Below are 18,532 nucleotides of genomic sequence, written 5' to 3'. Positions count from 1 at the left end.
CATGTCCACTTCGGTTTGTAAAGGGATATTGAAGTAGATTTCAGAACCTTCTTACTTGATTTTACTTTTCCTGGTGGTTCCTAGAGAAGAGTTGATTAAAGTAACACCAGAACCAAATTAGGTAGTGTTGCTGGCATATAATGATTCAATTTGTATTCTGGCCTGCAAAACTAAGATTTTTCTCTTAGACACTTTTATCTGTTGAACACAATAGATGAATCTTATTTCTGAACAGGCATGCATAGATAGAATTAACCTACAAGCAATTTTTTCTCCGGCCAAACTCCATACTTTGTAATGATCTTAGAAATAAGAAAATGTTTATTGCATTAATGTTTAAATGTGTAAAAATAATTACCAGCAATCACCTTATCGCAAAGCGCAAAATGAAACCTGATATTTTAATTAGGTTTGATAAATCTGGTTCTGATAAATCTCATAAGTGAGCTGCTAGGAAAAGAGATGGGGCTTGTCTGACTAGGTGCTCTCAGAAGCACACCATACTGAAGAGATCTTATTCTTCCTGAAGCTTTATGATTGTGTTGGAGACACACAGTGTGCCTTGGAAAATCTATACATTTCTCCCCTAGCCACTTCATATAAGAAAGTCAGGCAGCAGTCTAGTTTTTCTGACTGACAGCTCACTTTGCTGTCAAACTGACAGAAAACAGTTTTTCATTAAATTTATTTCCCTAACCTACGCACCTATTCATCTTATACAGATTACTTAAATTAAGGGCATCTCTACAATGTAAGCTATTTCCATAAATACCCCCCACTCCAGAATGTGGTAAGCAAATTCTTTCCACCCAAATTTGAACGGATTCCCTTGCATACACAAAGAAGCATATATATTTAAAATGTGACAGACATCCTCTATGGGGGGGAGGAGGAGAAGTCAATGGGAAGACATATGAAACATGGAATATACATGGAAGACAACTTCAAGATTTGGAATTTAAAATGTTTGTTTTTTCTAGATTGCCTCCTGCTAGAGTTAAACTCTTGTCCTGCATTTGAGCTACAAGAAACAAAAAATATGTAATAATATAAAACTGTTCTTTGCTCAAGAGTGTTACTACTGTATCCCTGAAGACAAGTCTACTTCTCAATGTCAATTACATGTACAGTAAAGCCTTTTAAGAAGAGTTGTAGAACCTTGCATGTTTTAAGCATAGATTGTAGTTTTAAGGTTCTGCCATTTACATTACAGTCCTATACAAATCTATTCAGATGTAAACCTAGTTTGAGTTCAGAAGGACTTCACTTGGGGGTAAATAAATATAGGATTGCAGCCTAAAGCAGAAAACTAGCTCAGTACAAACTCACAAGTAAATATTGTGCTGCATACAATTACACATTCTTTAGTTGAAAACAGTGAAAAGAAAAGAAAAAAACACTTCAATCCACATTCTCCAGCCTGAAAGCACATGAAACTGAATGTATTGATTGTGCACTCAAACCATTCTCATTATACATTTAAAACATTTTATTTCCTTCTTGGGTAGATAAAAATAATCAGTCATGGCTCAGACATGTCACATGGGCTGATAGCCAATGGCCTGGTAGAGGTTTATCTTCTAGTATGCAACAAGATACCGTAAATATTTGCTCTCAGGTATTGATAAGCCTTCATTGTACAAATCAATACAGCAGATATTTTATTACATACAGTACTGAGATCAGTGTGATGTTAATAAATATCCCTGTTCACAATTACAGCTATAAATCATCATGAGAAAACAGTTTGTTACAGACACAAGACACAAACTAGTTTTGTGACATATCCTCTATCAAAAGAAAATTCGACCCATTCTAAGTATACTTGACTCCTGGCATAAATATATTTTTGCTGGCATCCATTTATTACTAAATGTGTTATATAAAATTGGAGTACACAAGTCACCAAAAATTGGAATGTCTTTCTGCAATCTTAACCATTTCTACTCAAGAAAATCACTGAGTTCTATAGGGGTTTGCCCCCAGGTTGGTAGGTAGGATTAGGATTGCATCCTAAATGCGAGATTTAAAAAATCCATGACTTTGTAGCAAGTACAAAACGGTAACAGTAAGGATCCTGTGCTGTGAGGGTACTTTCCACCATTAGGGGGCGTCAAACTAGTCATCAGAGTCTAATACCGTACAGTAATTAGCAGGCACCCGTGTTTCTCAGTGCTATTTGCACAGTACAGTATCTAGCTTTGAGCCTTAAGACCAGCTCAGAATTGAGACACAAGTCTTGAGCTCAAGTCCCTGTGCTTTAGCTATCTCCAAAGCATCCTGAAAGCTGCCACTTCTAAACCCCAACCTAGACATTGTTTCTCAAACCAGTGGCATGTGTTGTAAAAAGGTGATCTCAGGTTTGGTACAAGGCTGGATTTATTGCTTCTTGATTTTATTGTTTTGCCTCCCCCCCCCCCTAAACCACTTCGAGGTCGTTTTTACAATCTAGCGGTATATAAATCTTACGAAACAGATAAAATAATAAATGAGCCTGTGGATTAAATGGTTTTTAAACAGCATTAGAGCTTTTTTATATATAACACACAATAACAGCAATAGCTAGCTTCCTACAGGCGCTTACTTTTCATAGCACCAGATCCATTAGACTGGGAGACGGGAAGTGGCAGCCGTTTCCCGCTCGAGGTTCTGCCATTCCCCACAGCGGCAGGCGTCGGGTTGCCGAATGGCCACGGGCGACCCGGGCAGGCGTGTCTCCTCAGAAGTAAAGCTGCCTCCTCGGTGACTTTGGCTGTGGCGGCAGGAGCTGGGAGGGCGAAGGCTTCCTTCTTCACCCGCGGGCAGAAGCGAAGCTCCTCCTCGGAAGAAAGCCCAACCTCCGTCCTCGGCGCAGAAACAGACCGGGCCGAGTCCTTCGCCCCGGGGCGCGGAGAGGAGGACGAGGGCTCGCCCAGCCTCCTGTTCCCTCCTCAGACGACGACGAAGAGAACAGCCTCGCAGACCCGCATCCCGCCTCACCTGACGGACGGAGAGCAGCGGCAGCGACACTGCTGCCCCTTGGCCCCGCCCTCCCCCGAGGCTCCCGGCGCAGCCAATCCACGGCGCCTGACGTCACGCGCTGCCGGTGACGCGGCGCGTGGGGTTCCTCCCCCGTCCCCAGGAAGCGCCGCGGAGCCTGCGAGCGACCCTCCTTCTCCTTCCCTCTGGCCGGCGCACCTGCTCCGCGGCGCGCTCAGTCCGCCATGGGGGGCTCCCTGGCCCCCAACAGCTCCTTCCTCGCCACGCCCAGGCCGGGCTCTCCGCAGGGCGGCGCTGGCGCTGGCGGGCCCGGCGCTGCTTCCTCCCCGTCCGGGGATGGGCCGGGCTACCGTGGCTGCGAGAACGGGGCCCTGATGGACAGCTTCGGCATCTTCCTGCAGGGGCTGCTCGGGGTCGTGGCCTTCAGCCTCCTCATGCGTGAGTCCCTGGCCGGCGCTCCTCCCCGCCCGCCTGCGCCCTTCTCCCCGGGGAGCCCCGGGGCCAGAGAGAGAGAGAGAGACCCCCACCCCCGCCGCCTTCCCTGCCTCGCCAGGCGGCAACCCGGCCCCAGGCAGCCTCTCCATCCTGCTTCCCTGGGGCGCCCCAGCCCCAACGCCGCGCCCCTCCCTCCTTCCCTTTCCTTGCTCTCCTTCCCTGCAACTTCCTGCGAGTTTCGCTTGTCGTAGTCCGTCGTCTTCGAGATGTAGCATGACTGCCTCTCTCTCTCTGGGACCGGCTCTCCTTTCTGTGCTAGGGGCCGAGCGGGTCTCTCTCGTGCTCAGCTGTGCGCTTCCCTCCCGCCCCCTACAACCCCCATCGCTCCTGGTCTCCCTCCTCCTCCTCCTCCTTGGCTTCCCTCGAACAATGTGCTCAGGAAAACCCACCGCCGCCCCTGTGGCTTTGTTCTGCCTCCAGCTGCATCCCCGACTTGATAGCGGAGTCCCCTTCTGCCTCTCACTCCTTGCATCCTCAGATGTGCTTTCAACACTGATTCAACTCCGTATTAGAATATGAAGTACTGTAATAAATATTGCCTCGGAGTATGGGCGTTTTTCTTACTGGTGTCCAGGTTGATAGATGGGTGTGGGTTTCTTTAAATGCACTTCACCAAGTTGCCAAAATCGCTCTGCCCAAGGGCCCTTTTAACTTCCCCTATATCAGCTGTATGACTCCTCCTGACAAGTTTGCTTAATCCCCGGCTCACTGACCCTCCAAAATGGAGTAATGGATTGCCAAAATTTGACCCCCTGCCCACTGTATTGACATGATGGTCGTCATTCTTTAAGTTTGTCACATTTGTAGATGAATCCTGTTCAAGCTGTCTTTACTAAGGGCCTTTCTCATCTTTTGGAGTAAATTACTTCTGATACTATGTTTTATTTGAGGCTGCATGTTCACTTTGTTAGTGGGAATGGAGACAAGTGGACCTTCTGTTTCTTTTCATTTTCAGCTTCCTGTCTATCAAGCATGAGTTTGTGGAGCACATCGCTCTAAACTTTAGCTGCTTAAAATCCTTGGGGAAGTATGTTTAAAAAATGAAAGCTCTAGTGTGTTCTAGCACTTATTCTGCAAGAATAAATATAGCAACTTGTCTTATGAATTGGCTTTCTGAGAAGTGTGGTTGCAATAGCTGTCTGCCTTCTGCAGCTGCTGTGTGCAGGAAACATGTTAATTTGTTTTGAGATTCCAAATGCTGTGAATCTCACAGAGTGGCTCATGTTTACCAACTAGATCATGGTGTTTTTTTAATGGCTTATGCACTATTGCCTGTGTTTAGCTCTTCAGAGAAGAGTTGCACCCTCCAACGTCAACCAGGTTCTCTTCCTCCTGTGTTTAGCCTGGTGAGAAAAGCTTCAGAACTTGCATGCTATTTTTTCATATTTTGGTTGGCTTAATAAAGGTGGTGTTCTGTTGCAGATTTTGGAACCCTCCCATATTTGATTCTCAATATGTGTATTCTTTATACCATCGACAGTCATCTTCTCTATTCAAGTGCTACTCTTATTATCACTCCGATCTGTCTTGCAAAGTGTTGTGTTAATCCTTTGCACAGTATTGCTTAGAGACCCATGAGCTGGCTGTTCACCATTGGAAGACGCATTATGTAAACTTCTGCTCTCTTTAGGAAAGTAGGTTTACAAATTTTATGGCACTCATCTTTAGCCCAAACGTATATTTGGTGACCTCTTGGTGTGTGTACTTTTGCCATACATTTGGATATTGGATGCCTCTATTATGATCCACCTTATGTCAGACTAATGCTCGACTGCAGGTCCCAACTCTCCAGTTGAAGACCAGAGTGTCTACTCTGACCACTTAAATACTTCAAACCTTTCCCAGGTCTGCTGTTTGGGATCCTCAAGTGTGGCTGCATAAGGACCTTACAGATGAGCTGAGATTTAACATGTTTAAGAAATGGAAGAAAGGGAAAATCATGAAAGAATATATATGAGTAGTAAACAGTTGCAGGGAGAAGGTCATTCTGAATTCAGACATGCAAGAGAGGTTAAAAATAAATTTAAAGGTTTCTTCTGCTATGTTTGAAGCAAGAGGAAGAACAAGCCATTAGTAGGTCCCTTCTTGGAGAAGATGGAGAAATGCTATTGAGTGACAGAGATGTGGGAACTGCTCAACACTTACTTTGCCTTTGTCTTCACCCAAAAGGAAAGCAGTGCCCAACCTGATGATAACAGAGTAAAACTATGCAAGGATCGAGCTGCAGGCCAAGATAGGAAAAGAGGTGGTAATAGAACACCTAGCTACTTTCAATGAATTCACATATCCAGGGCCTGATGAGCTACACCCAAGGGTAGTAAAGGAGTTTGCAGGTGTAATCTCAGAGCCTCTGTCTATAATCTTTGAGAATTATTGGAGAATAGATAAGGTCCCTGCAGATTGGGCAAATGTCCCCATCTTCAAAAAGGGGGGGGGGGGGAGAAGACCCAGGTAAATGCCGACCGGTGAGCTTGATATTAATACTAGGAAAGGTCCTAGAATGGATGAACAGTCAGTCTGCAGCACTTAGGAAAGGATGCTGTGATTACTAACACCCAGCATGGGTTTCTCAAAACCAAGTCATACCAGACAAATCTCATTTCTTTTTTTGATAGTTACAGGCTTGGTGGGTCAGTAAGACTTTTGACGAAGTCCCCCATGATATTTTTGTGGAGAAGCTGGAAAAATGGACTGGGTGAGGTAACGGTTCGGTGGATTTATAGCTGGTTGACTGACCAAACCGAAAGAGTACTCATCAATGGTTCATCGTTATCCTGTAAAAATGTGACAAGTTGGGTGCTGTAGGGTTCTGTCCTGGGCTGGTTGTTCAACATATTTATAAACGCCTTGGATGAAAGAACTGAGGGGATGCTCATCAAATTTGGAGATGCCACCAGACTGGGAGGATGCCGCTGAAGACAGAATCAGAATTCAAGATGACCTTAACAAATTGGAGAACTGGGCCCAAACTAACAGGATGAAATTCAGTAGGGGCACATTTAAGGTTCTACACTTTGGCAGGAATAACCAGCTGCACAAATATAAGATTGCCAGCAGTACATGTGAAAAGGATCTAGGGGTCTTAGTAGACCACAAGCTTAACATGAATCAACAAGTGTGATGCAGTGGCTTCACATTAAAAAAAAGGAGATTCCAACTGAACATCAGGAAGATTTTTCTGTCAGCAAGAGCTGTTCGACAGTGGAGCACACTCCCTCAGAAGGTGGTGAGCTCTCCTCCATTTGAAGTTTTTAAGTAGAGGTTGGGTGGCCATCTGTCTTGGATGCTTTAATAGATATTCCTTCATAGCAGGAAGTGGGACTGGATAACCCTCGGGGTCCCTTCCAAATCAACAATTCTATGATTCTGTGTGTGTTTGTACAGTCATACCTATGTTGTGCACCTGAAATAGCTTGGAAGGAAGAATGAATAGGCTCACTCACGTTCTTAAGTGTTATCTTTTATGAGTGTGCAGTAAGCATAGTCTGGAAAATAGTAGACATTTTTTCTCTTCCCATTTAAAAATAAATGAGTACAGCTCATTTTCCATTGTTTGAAAACAGCCAAACTTGCTGTAGCTTTCAGAACTCTTATCCTTTCTGTTGTGATACAGTTAGAATGCATTAAGGCAAAGGCAGTGAATGTGTGTCCTCCATATATTGTTGGACTACAAATCACTTCCTGAACAAGGTGGCAGGGAATCACTAAAAAAACCATGTGGTTCCACAATCAATTTTCCATCATAACAGGACTCTTTCCACCATAACAGTTCCTGTGTTTCCTGTGTTTAGATGTGTATTATATGTAACATTTTTTCTCCTTCACTTTCCCTTCACCTCCACCAGCCCATAGATTTAAATGGACACTCATGCATTCAGGTGTAGCAGATACCTTTAAGTGAGCCCACCCTTGAGTGTGACTGTCAGATTCTGGGACAACTTGCAGTGAGACTGGATAGTACAGGCTTTTATTTGATGCTGAGATTGGGGGCTGCTCTTTGACTCCAGGTGTGCCGTTACCTTCCCATTGGGAACTGAGTCATTCATTATAACAAAGCAATCCTGGGATGGAAGCTGATATACCCTTATTAAAGCAACCATCCTTTTCTATGTCAGCGCTGCTTCTTTCAAGACTGATTGGGGCAATTGTGAGCCTTTGCTCATCTTGCTTCCCTTATTTGTTCCAGTGGGAAGCAAAGGATTCTTTTCAGCTCTAGCTTGTTTGTTATTTTCCTCCAGCTGTTCCTCTCCATGGAGGGAAGGAAAATAGACTGGTTCAGGGGCTGGTTCAGCTATTAAATTGGGAAGACACCATACCAGTATACCTGAAGCCAAGTTTGTGTTTTCTTTCTTTTTAGAGTTGGTTAGATGTAATTGGAGAAACTATTAGTCTGCAAATTTAAATCTAACATTCTTTCATTTGAGATTATATCATATCTTACTTACATCAGATGCCATAGGAAGGCATATTTGTAGGATCTCAGACATCCTTATTACTATATAGATCTTTTAGAACCTATTATGTGATCAAGTTATGCAACAGATTTCAGGCACATCCTTGCCTTTTGTTTTTAAATGGAGGTGAGGGGAATTACAGTGGTACCTTGGTTCCCGAACGGCATAGTTGTCACACAAATCGACTCCTGAACTCCGCAAACCCCGAAGCAAGTGTTCTGGTTTGCGAACATTTTTCGGAAGCCAAATGTCTTCCACGGCTTCTGATTGAGTGCAGGAAGCTCCTGCAGCCAATCGGAAGCTGCGCCTTGGTTGTTGAACAGACTCCCAGAACGGATTAAGTTTGAGAACCAAGGTACCAATGAACTCTATCTTTCTGACATAGTGATACTTGAGCTTCTTCTCCCCCCTCCTTTCTTCATTTCAGATCATACATAGTTTTCATTTTTGCTTGTTAACACCTCTTCTTCACTTGTAAATATATTTTTTTTTCCTATATTCTGGACAGGGTTGCCGAATCATAAATATATAAAAGAAGCTTAGAATAAACAAACCATGGGCTACTCTCCCCAACCAACTCTTACACCGAAGAAAATCTTATCTCAATTCAAACCTTTGATCCATGTAGCTAGTATATTCCGCAGTATGTTGTTGCATCCCTTTTCTATCACACACAGGTACTTTAAAGCCAATTAAAGATCCAATTAATGGCAGTGTAGGAGGGATTTGGCGGGCAAAGCGCTTTTGCACTCAGTGCCACCCTGCCTCCCACATTCTATGCCGAAGCGAGAGCCAGGTACAGAGACAAACTGAGAGTGAAGCCCCTTCCCTCCCCCCGCCCGTCCCTGGGGGGAATTTGCAAGGATGATTTACCCTCTGTCATCCTTGTTTTTCATTTGATGATCCCCCACTGTTGTGGGGGCTGCCTCCATTAAGGCAGGCGGGACCGGAAGCAAAGAAATGTTAAAACAGTTTTAATATAAACACCTTGTGAAACATTTTTCTGTGCAGTTGTTTCCAAAGGGATCAGTAATGTGGAATCATATGCAAAATGTGGGCCTCTGATCTTGGATGGGACCCCTGAAAGTTTGTTATTATTATTTATTTCATTTCATTTCTATGCCACTTTATTTTTTAAGAAAAACATCTCACTGTGGTTTACAACCTATATTAAAACATCAAATAAAACAATCGAGAATAAAAGGTTACTGAAGAAAGTCAAATATAAAGTTTACATTCGTAGCAACATAATTAACAGGAAACTAAAATGTTCTCAAAAAGTTCTAAATAAAACATTACAAAGGAGGCCAACTACATAGTGCACACTTAATGGAGCAAAGTGAACAAAAAATTTCAAAAGAAAACATTACTAAAGGAAGTCAAATGCAAAACACAGTTTAAAACCACGTACTGTAATTAACAAGAGAGTAAAGTATTATCATAAGCATAGAATGTATCTGCAGCTGTTGCTGCCAGTCCTGCCAATGGTGTCTCATGGTGGGCAGAGGCTGTGGAAGCTCAGGCTCAACGATCTGGGTCTGCACTAGGAGACAACCCCCTTAAACAAAAACTATAGTGATATGTCACGGAAAGGCTCTACTTTTTCTCAAAAACCTGTAGTTGCCTGAAAACAGTTACTGTTAAGATAAATATTCTTCTATTGGGCCAATAAAAATGACTGGTGTGTGTAACTGCCATTATTTTTAATTTTAGAATGAGTGACAGGTGAAGTAGATGCGGAACCTTGTTCATGTGCGTAGTTCTGTTACCCAAAGCTTAGAGCAGGCCCCAAAACTGTGACAGGTTTGAAAAGATTGAATACTTAAATGTGTGGTATGTGGTAAAATTTGTTGGAGTTTTGCCATCTTATTAAAAAAATGCTATAGATTTCTTTTCAAGTAGTTTTTTTAAGGGATATTGATTAATTTTATAGATTCAGATTGATATGCTAGGAAATAAGGTATTTAGTCTATTGGGCTGTGGATTTTTCAAGCTTATTCCTTTTCTTTTTTCATGCCTGTGGAGCAGCAGAACACTGAAATCAAAGGAGGATAGAATACTCTTCATACTGGAGGATCTTAGTAATTATAGGAGGTTTTAAAGGTCATTTACGTGTGAAATTCTCCAAACTGCACCTCCAAAGTGGTCCCCTTTCCCCAATATCTCCATCCTTTATAGGCAGTGTGATCTTACCTCAGAGGTAGCTTTGGATATGACCAACAATTGTAGTCCACCCAACATGGAAGTGACCACGAAATATACTAACTGTACTTGTTTATCATTTCTGTAGCTATTTTTTGTTGCTTAGGAAAGCTTGAGTAGTTGGTTTTACTGTTGGGAAAGGGCCATCAACCAACAATTTGGGGCTCCTTTCAGTTTCAAAGTGACAAAATGAGCAAACATGTTGGATAATTTAATTGAAGTAAGCTTGGTGGTTTTTGTCCCTAGCAAAAACTTAACAGGAAATTAGTTTTGTCTTTGAATCTCAAATTCAGCACTTGGAGCACTAGTCTAAAAACCTCTTATTGGAGTAACTGCTAGACTCTTAAGTTTTTCTTGGGGCCCTATATGATAATACGGTTTAGTGTGTCAAAAGCCAATTAATCACAGTATCATTTAACAGTCTTGCTTAAAAGTACCTGCACAATACAGTTGTGAAGTCCCCTGCTGTGGAACCATGCTTGATCCTATTAGATGGAGAGGCACCTCCAGGAGTCTTTTTTGGTGTAGAAAGGGCAAGAATTAAATTTATCTTGTGTCTCCCAACTACAAAATACTATTGTATTTAAATAGCAAAGGGGGGGAATACAATAATAGAAGTGCTCTAGCTGCCTTTCAGTTGCAAGGTAGCTGCTGATAAATTCTGAAACAAATCTAGCAGATTGCTGGAAATACGGTACCTTTCAGCTTTTTCTGAAATGGGATCAGCAGGGTTGATGCTTCTTGCCACAATTACATAAATTAGACAGAATCTCTTTAGGCTTAGAACTTAATGCTTAAAGGGCTGTTTAGTCTATCATGAGCAGACTTTTAGAAACCATCTAAGGACTTCCGGAGGTGGCGCAAAACGGCAATGGCGGTCCTCTTTACTCTGTGAAGAGGGGCTCCGCGAAAAAGGGTCGTCCGCTGCGGCAAAGCGGAGACCCATTAAGAAAAACCACAGGCAGAGCGAGCCTGTGGCCGTGGGACTCGGCGGGCGCCAAAAGCCCCCCCAGAAACGAAGAAGGAACCCCGTAAGGGGCTCCGGAACGTGAAAGGGGGAGCGGCGCTGTGAGTTCATCGCTCTTTTCGTGGATGCAAAGCCGCGCTGCTGCTGCTGCTGAGCGCCGACCTTTCTTCTTGAAAACATCGAAATTGGCTGCAACATACCCGTGAGTAAGGGGAACTAAATATCGGACTAAAATTTTGGAATTTGGCTGAAAACGGGAGGCGAGTAACAGGAAGTCCGTCTCCCGATCTTGCTAACTAGATCAAAGCAACGGTTCAGAAGAGCGCTGAAGCGTTTAAAAGGGATCGTAAAAGCAAAACGAGGGCGCATTTGATAGACTTTGTAGCGAAAAGACAAGCGAAAATTTGTGGACTTTATTCTTGGAACTTTCTTCCTAATTTTGAGCTACGCGGAGTTAAAAGGGACAACCCAGCTGTCGGACTGTCAGTGTGCAAAAGAGAACTGTCAAACTGCTGATACTGTTATTGGAGTTTAAACTGTTACATAGACTGAGATATTAACGTTTAAACATTGTTGCTGGGACCTTTCTTGACACCTTGTGGCCTTTTTTCAAGAAATAGAAAGCCGGGGGAACCTTCCTTTTGTGCTCTGGAACTACTAAGATTTAATATAGGGAATATAAGAACTTCAATGGCGGAAAAGAGTTCTCTCCTTCCTTGAAACTTTGAAACACCCCCCCCCCTAGAGGATTGTGGAGACATAGAGGCCTGGGAACTGTACTTTATTGTGATTTTCTATGGTTAAATTGTTTACACTCTGGACTTGTCTGACTCATGGAACAAAAGAAAATTTGACCTTGAACAGAGGCAGGTGTGGAATGAGTGGCTCAGGGAGAACAAGAGCAGCCAAAGCTAAAGAAAAAGAAAAGAAACCAGTGCAACTTGTTCAAACAACCCTATCTCATCAACGAAGATCATCTGTCCCAACTGTGCTGACAGCACAGGAGGTGGAAGCTGAAGAGCCTGCTGCAGAAGATATGGCAACTGGAGGATCTGAAACAGTCCTGAAACAAATTTTGGAACAACTGGCAATTTTAAATCAAAAAGTGGACAATCAATCATCAAAAATTGACCAAGCTACATCCTCTATTAGTAAATTATCTGATCAGGTTTCCCAGCACACTCAGGCAATTGAGAAATTGCAAGGAGCCACGGCTGAAAACTATAAATTAGCTGTGGAAGCCAGTCAAAAAGCAGAACAGGCGAACAAAAAGGTTGATGAGATCAAGGGGGAAGTAAGGCCTCTGAAAAGACAGGTAGGGGAACAACAAGCCTACCTGTCATTGGTTGAACTGAAAAGTAAGGAAAATAATCTCAGGTTAAGGGCCATCCCAGAACTGGAGGAAGGAAATTTACAGGGATTCTTAACACTTTTGTTCTCCAAATTCTGGGGGATTGAGGAAGACAAGGATTTCAAAATTGTGACGGCTTTTAGACTGGGAAAATCGATAAAGAAGGATAAGTCCAGAGACTGTTTGGTTATTTTGAGATCAAGAGAGGAAAGAGACAAGATACTAGGCCTACATTTTAAAAAAATTTTGGAGATAGAAGGTAAAAAGGCTGAAATTTACAGAGACATACCCAAACATCTTTTGGATCTTAGGACCACTTACACAGATTTGACCAAACTGCTGAGATATAACGCAATCCCTTATAGGTGGGAGTTTCCGCAAGGACTATCATTTACTTACAAAGGAAGGAAAGTAAGAATTAAAACACCTGAGGACCAATAGAAGTTCTTACACGACCACGAGGAGGACCTCCAGAAAGGAGCCGCAGCTTCTTGGCCACCACCACCACCGGGACCATCTCCAAAACCTACACCGTCTGGATCTGGACCAGCACTACCACCTCCGGGATCGGAGGGAAACCTAGACACCCCACTGTAGGACCCACCAATTAGACCAGGATGTCTTTGCAGCTTCTCAGTTGGAATATAAATGGCGGAAATTCTCCGGAAAAAAGAAGAAAAGTATTTCATATTTTGAAAAAAGAACAATTGGACATTATTTGCCTGCAAGAAACGCATGTGACAAGGCTCCACAGAAAAGTGCTAATTAACAAAAGATTAGGCCAAGAATTTATTTCTTCAGATAAAGTCAAGAAAAGAGGAGTGGTGATATATGCAAAGGAGAGCCTGTCACCGAAATTTTTATTTAAAGACGAACACGGCAGAATTTTGGCGATTGAAATTCAGACACAAGGAGAAAAATTTTTGATATTAGGAATATATGCTGCAAATGAAGGAAAATCGGAATTTTTCAGGAAGCTGCATGAGATTATGCTGGACTACTTAGACTACAACAACATTATTATGTTGGGTGACATGAATGGGGTTGTGTCTGTAAATATGGATAAGTCGCAAAGCGCTAACATAACGAAAGATGGTAGACTACCTAAAACTTTTTTTGAAATGACTGACAATGTGGACTTAATTGACATATGGAGGGTTAAGAACCCCCTAGGAAAAGAAGGAACTTTCTTTTCTGAAGCTCATCTGACATGGACACGAATCGACCAAATATGGATAACTAGAGGACTGGCACCCAAGACTAGAAAGGTGGAAATCTGCCCAAAAACCTGCTCCGACCATAACGCTTTGAAAATGGAACTGAGACTAAATACAACCGGATCCTTTAGATGGAAAATGAACGACACCTTACTAAGGGACGAGAATATTGTTAAGAAGGCCCAAAAAACTTTAAAGGACTATTTTGAGATAAATTTAAATACCACTGTGGAAAAAAGAACAATCTGGGACGCAAATAAAGCAGTCATGAGAGGGTTTCTAATACAACAAAATACGACCAAGAAAAAGCTCTGGAATGAAAAGAAGGAGAAGATATTGGAAAAAATAAGAGATGGAGAGAAAAAACTAAGATCCAGGCCCAAGTCAAAGGAAGTGCTGAGAGAAGTGAAATTTTTCCAAGCACAATATTTGAAATTGATAAATCAAGAGGTGGAATGGAAAATTAAACAAATGAAACAAAGATCTTTTGAATCAGCAAATAAGTGTGGGAAACTTCTAGCATGGCAGTTGAAAAAGAGACAAAAACTTAATACAGTTACAAATCTAGAGATTGAAGGGAGAATGGTTCAGAAACCCGAGGAAATTAGAAAGTGCTTCCAGAGATATTTCAAAGAACTTTATTCACAAGGGCCACAGAAAGATTCGGAGGTGGACCAATTTCTCAAAACCAACGGATTACAGAAAATACCTCAGGAAATGAGAACAATCCTGAATAGTAATATCACACAGCAAGAAATTGAAAGCGCCATTCAGAACCTCCAATTAGGCAAATCTCCAGGCCCTGATGGACTTACCTCCAAATATTATAAGGTTCTGAAGGACTATTTGATACAACCTTTGTTGGAGGTCTGTAACCAGATTATGGAGGGGAGGAAGGCACCGGAAACGTGGAAAGAAGCCTTCATCACATTGATACCCAAACTAGAAACTGAAAAGACCCAGCTTAAGAACTACCGCCCCATCTCACTCCTAAATGTGGATTACAAAATTTTTGCAGACATTTTGGCAAGTAGGTTTAAAAAAGTGCTTAATGAAGTGATCCATAAGGACCAGGCAGGCTTTCTCCCTGGTAGGCATTTGTTTGACAACACAAGAAACATCATCGACATTTTGGAACTTTTACAAACAAATCTCAACACTAGAGCGGTGTTAATCTTTATTGATGCGGAGAAAGCCTTTGACAACATTTCTTGGATGTTCATGAAGAAAAATTTGGAAGGGATGGGAGTGGGGCGGGGGTTTGAAAATGGAATAGAAGCAATATATTCAGAACAAAAAGCCAAATTGATAGTAAACAATGTGGTGACAGAGGAGTTTAAAATTGAAAAAGGGACACGGCAGGGGTGCCCTCTATCCCCCCTATTGTTTATTTCAGTTCTGGAGGTGCTATTGAACATGATTAGAAAGGACCGGTTGGTACAGGGAATTGAGGTCGGAGTGAAACAATATAAATTGAAAGCATTTGCAGATGACCTGGTATTAACATTACAGGAGCCAGTCTCTAGTACTAAAAGAGTGTTAGAATTAATTTCTGACTTTGGTCGGGTGGCGGGATTTAAGCTGAACAAGCAAAAAACTAAGGTTTTAGTAAAAAAATTGACAACTACAGAAACAGATGAGTTCCTGAAAGAAACAGAACTAAATGTGGTTAAAAAAGTAAAATACCTAGGGGTGTATCTGACCTCCAAAAATTTGAATTTGTTTAAAGACAACTACGAGAAATGTTGGTCAGAAATCAAAAGAGATTTGGAAACATGGTCAAGATTGAAACTTTCCTTGTTGGGCCGAATAGCAGCTATAAAGATGAATGTATTGCCAAAAATGTTATTTTTGTTTCAGGCCCTACAGATCGTGGACAAGGTGGAATGTTTTGGAAAGTGGCAGAAGGATATTTCTAAGTTTGTTTGGCAGGGCAAAAAGCCCCGAATAAAGTTTAAAATATTAACTGATGCGAAAGAAAGAGGGGGATTTGCCCTGCCAGACTTGAGGTTATATTATGAATCTGCAGCCTTCTGCTGGTTGAAAGATTGGATCTTACTGGAAAACACTGATGTCCTAGATCTGGAAGGGTTTGACAATGCTTTTGGGTGGCATGCATATTTGTGGTATGACAAGGTGCACAAATTGTTTAAAAACCACATTGTTAGGAGAGCAATTTTAATGGTCTGGACAAAATATAAAGACTTATTGGAGAGTAAGACTCCGAGGTGGCTCTCACCGGTGGAGGCCAAGGCACGTAAGAGACTTAACATGGAGGCCAATTGGCCTAAATATGGGGAAATAATTGAAAAAATTGGAGACAATTGGAGGTTGCAGAGCTTGGAAAAATTAAAAAACAAGGTGCGAGATTGGTTGCACTATGCACAAATTCAAGAGGTTTTTAAAGTAGATAAGAAGGTTGGATTCCAGGTGGAAAAATCGAAAGTAGAGACAGAACTGTTAGAGCCAAAAAGTAAACTACTTTCGAGAATGTATAACCTGCTGCTTAAATGGAATACTCAGGATGAGACAGTTAAATCCGCCATGATAAAATGGGCGCAGGATTTGGGGCATAACATTATGTTTGAAGACTGGGAAAGGTTATGGAACACCGGAATGAAATTTACGGCATGTAATGCCTTGAAGGAAAACATTATGAAAATGGTATACCGGTGGTACATGACCCCAGTCAAGCTTGCTAAGATATATCACCTGTCTGACAATAAATGTTGGAAATGTAATGAGGCGGAAGGGACATTCTTTCACCTCTGGTGGACCTGCCCGAAAGTGAAGGCCTTTTGGGATATGATTCATAATGAGCTAAAAAAGGTACTTAGATTTACCCTACCTAAGAAACCGGAGGCCTTTCTCCTGGGCATGGTGGACCAGAGAGTGCTTAAGAAAGATAGAACTTTTTTTATGTACGCCACTACAGCAGCAAGGATCCTGATTGCAAAGCATTGGAAGACACAAGATCTACCCACACTGGAGGAATGGCACACGCAGTTGATGGACTATATGGAACTGGCCGAAATGACTGGCAGAATCCGAGACTTGGGAGAAGAAACAATTGAGGAGGACTGGAAAAAATTTAAGGACTATTTGAAAAAACATTATAAGCTGTATGAATGTTAAAAAATGCACCTTTTAGGAAATTCTAGTTTCAGCAATGTTAAACTAAAGAAATGGAAATTAAGGTACAAGAAGACAGAGATAGAATAATGAAACAACTTTATTGTGTTTAAATGAAAATGTACATGATTTGGGGTATTACACATTTGAAATTGGGTAACATGATAAAATGAAGGATACAATAAGTATTGAAACAAGTTAACAAGTTGCTGATGTTCTGTATTACAGAGAATGCAGGGTTGGGAGGATGCGGGGAAGTCCAGTAGATTTGGAAAAAAGAACATGAAAATTTGTAATCTTTCTATTTTATTTTTATAATCTGTTCTCTATTCTTTTTTCTGCACTTTATAAACTTAATAAAAAATATTATAAAAAAAAAAATAGAAACCATCTAAGAATATTGAACTCGTACTCTTAATCAGCTGGTTGCCTTGGTTGCCCAAGGGGTCTGGTAGGACTTTTTAATCCATTTGGCAAATTGGCACCAGCCTCTTGGCTTTTTTGCCTACTTCGTAGCAATTTGTCACAACTTTCTGGTATTGGCGGTTAGGCATTGGAATATGTGTGCTATGTTGGAGGATTGGGTATGGGCCATCATCTACCCCTCCTCTTTTGGGTATTCCGTTAAAGGAATCCGGTGGTCGTGGATCCTGTCCGATGCCCTGCTGGTGGCTATGTGTTGTGAGGAATAATTCCCTTAGGGTTTTTTTTTCCTGAATTTAGGCACCAGTCACTTCATTGGGGGACCCAGGGTTCTAAAAGAAAGAGAAAAATCCCTTCTGCATATCCTTCTTTATATTATAAGACATGTCTCTCTTCATTCTGAAGTAATTTTTCTAAACTACAAAGGTGATGGTGTACTCATTTCAGGAAGCTGCAACCCATTTGTGCCTCATTTTTCAAAAAGTTTTATTAAGGTTTTTTGTGTTACATAGCAAACAGATAAACAAGGAGCAGTACATCTGTTGTCTCCACTTTCAATTGTGCTTCATTTTTTAAAGACTCAGTACTTAGGGTGTGCCAGAGGAGTGTGGTTAAATAAATCATAACAGTTTAAGAAATAAAATGCAGCGTAAGAGGACCATAAAGCAACAGTGACATTTAAAAATGCATCAAAGGCACAGTGGGATACGTTTCCTGCCTTCCTAAATTTCAAGAGGGGGGGGCAACCTCTTTTGAGAAGGCGTTTCTCACCCTCCGGCTGCTCTGCTGAGAAGTCTTGCTCTCTTGACCCTGCCAAGCACACCTCCCAAGGTGCTGAAACACAGAGCAAGACCTTAGATGTTGACAGTAGAGCATGAGCAGGTTCATGCAAGGAGGGAGAGCAGTCATTTAGATCATCTGCTCCCAAGCCATTTAGGGCTTAATGAGTAATAAAAAGCTTTGCCTTGTTCAAATTATAGAAAACATATGCCAATTAAAGAAATGGCTTAAGTGCATGATAGTGAAAAGTGTAATCTCCTGGCTGATCCTTGTTACTGTTCTGGAGACTCCCCCACCCCCACCCCACGCACTTCCAGGACTTTATGCTATCAGTTTCCTGCTAGATGTATTGCAAGCTGGTGTCTCTTTAAACAGCTTTCTGCAATTTTCTTGGATTCTTTTCTCGAAATGAAGCAGCATTAGAGAACTGGAATAGACTCAATGTTTGTTCTCTCCAGGGGGGAAAAGGAGAATCTTTTCCAACTTGCAGATTATATTTTCTAATTCCTTTTCAGTTGACAGCCTACAGTTT

At 41.9% G+C, this 18,532-nt stretch overlaps 1 protein-coding gene and 1 long non-coding RNA gene across 6 annotated transcripts in view; one reads left to right on the top strand and one right to left on the bottom strand.

Annotated features, from left to right (window-relative positions):
• Positions 1 to 3,026, bottom strand: part of LOC310838932 — a 34,378-nt gene extending 31,352 nt beyond the window's left edge. For all 3 annotated transcript variants that reach the window (XR_014561224.1, XR_014561225.1, XR_014561226.1), the window contains exon 1: positions 2,585 to 3,026. This is a non-coding gene — a long non-coding RNA (uncharacterized lncRNA). The remainder of the gene's footprint in view (positions 1 to 2,584) is intronic.
• A 67-nt stretch (positions 3,027 to 3,093) lies between these two features.
• The window catches only part of LOC310838915 (store-operated calcium entry regulator STIMATE-like), a 38,899-nt gene continuing 23,460 nt past the window's right edge, over positions 3,094 to 18,532 (top strand). For 2 of the 3 annotated variants that reach the window (XR_014561217.1, XM_083726865.1), the window contains exon 1: positions 3,094 to 3,417. Coding sequence is in view for 2 of the 3 variants with exons in the window: in XM_083726865.1 (XP_083582991.1) it covers positions 3,204 to 3,417 (214 nt within the window). In the remaining variant the exon portion in view is untranslated. The remainder of the gene's footprint in view (positions 3,418 to 18,532) is intronic. The other variant, XM_083726866.1, reaches the window with a different exon arrangement.

Source organism: Podarcis gaigeae (genome assembly GCF_964106915.1).
Source record: "Podarcis gaigeae genome assembly, chromosome: 2".
Lineage (NCBI taxonomy): Eukaryota > Metazoa > Chordata > Lepidosauria > Squamata > Lacertidae > Podarcis > Podarcis gaigeae.
The sequence above is the reverse complement of the archived record's forward strand: the minus strand, read 5'-3'. Positions and strand labels throughout refer to the sequence as shown.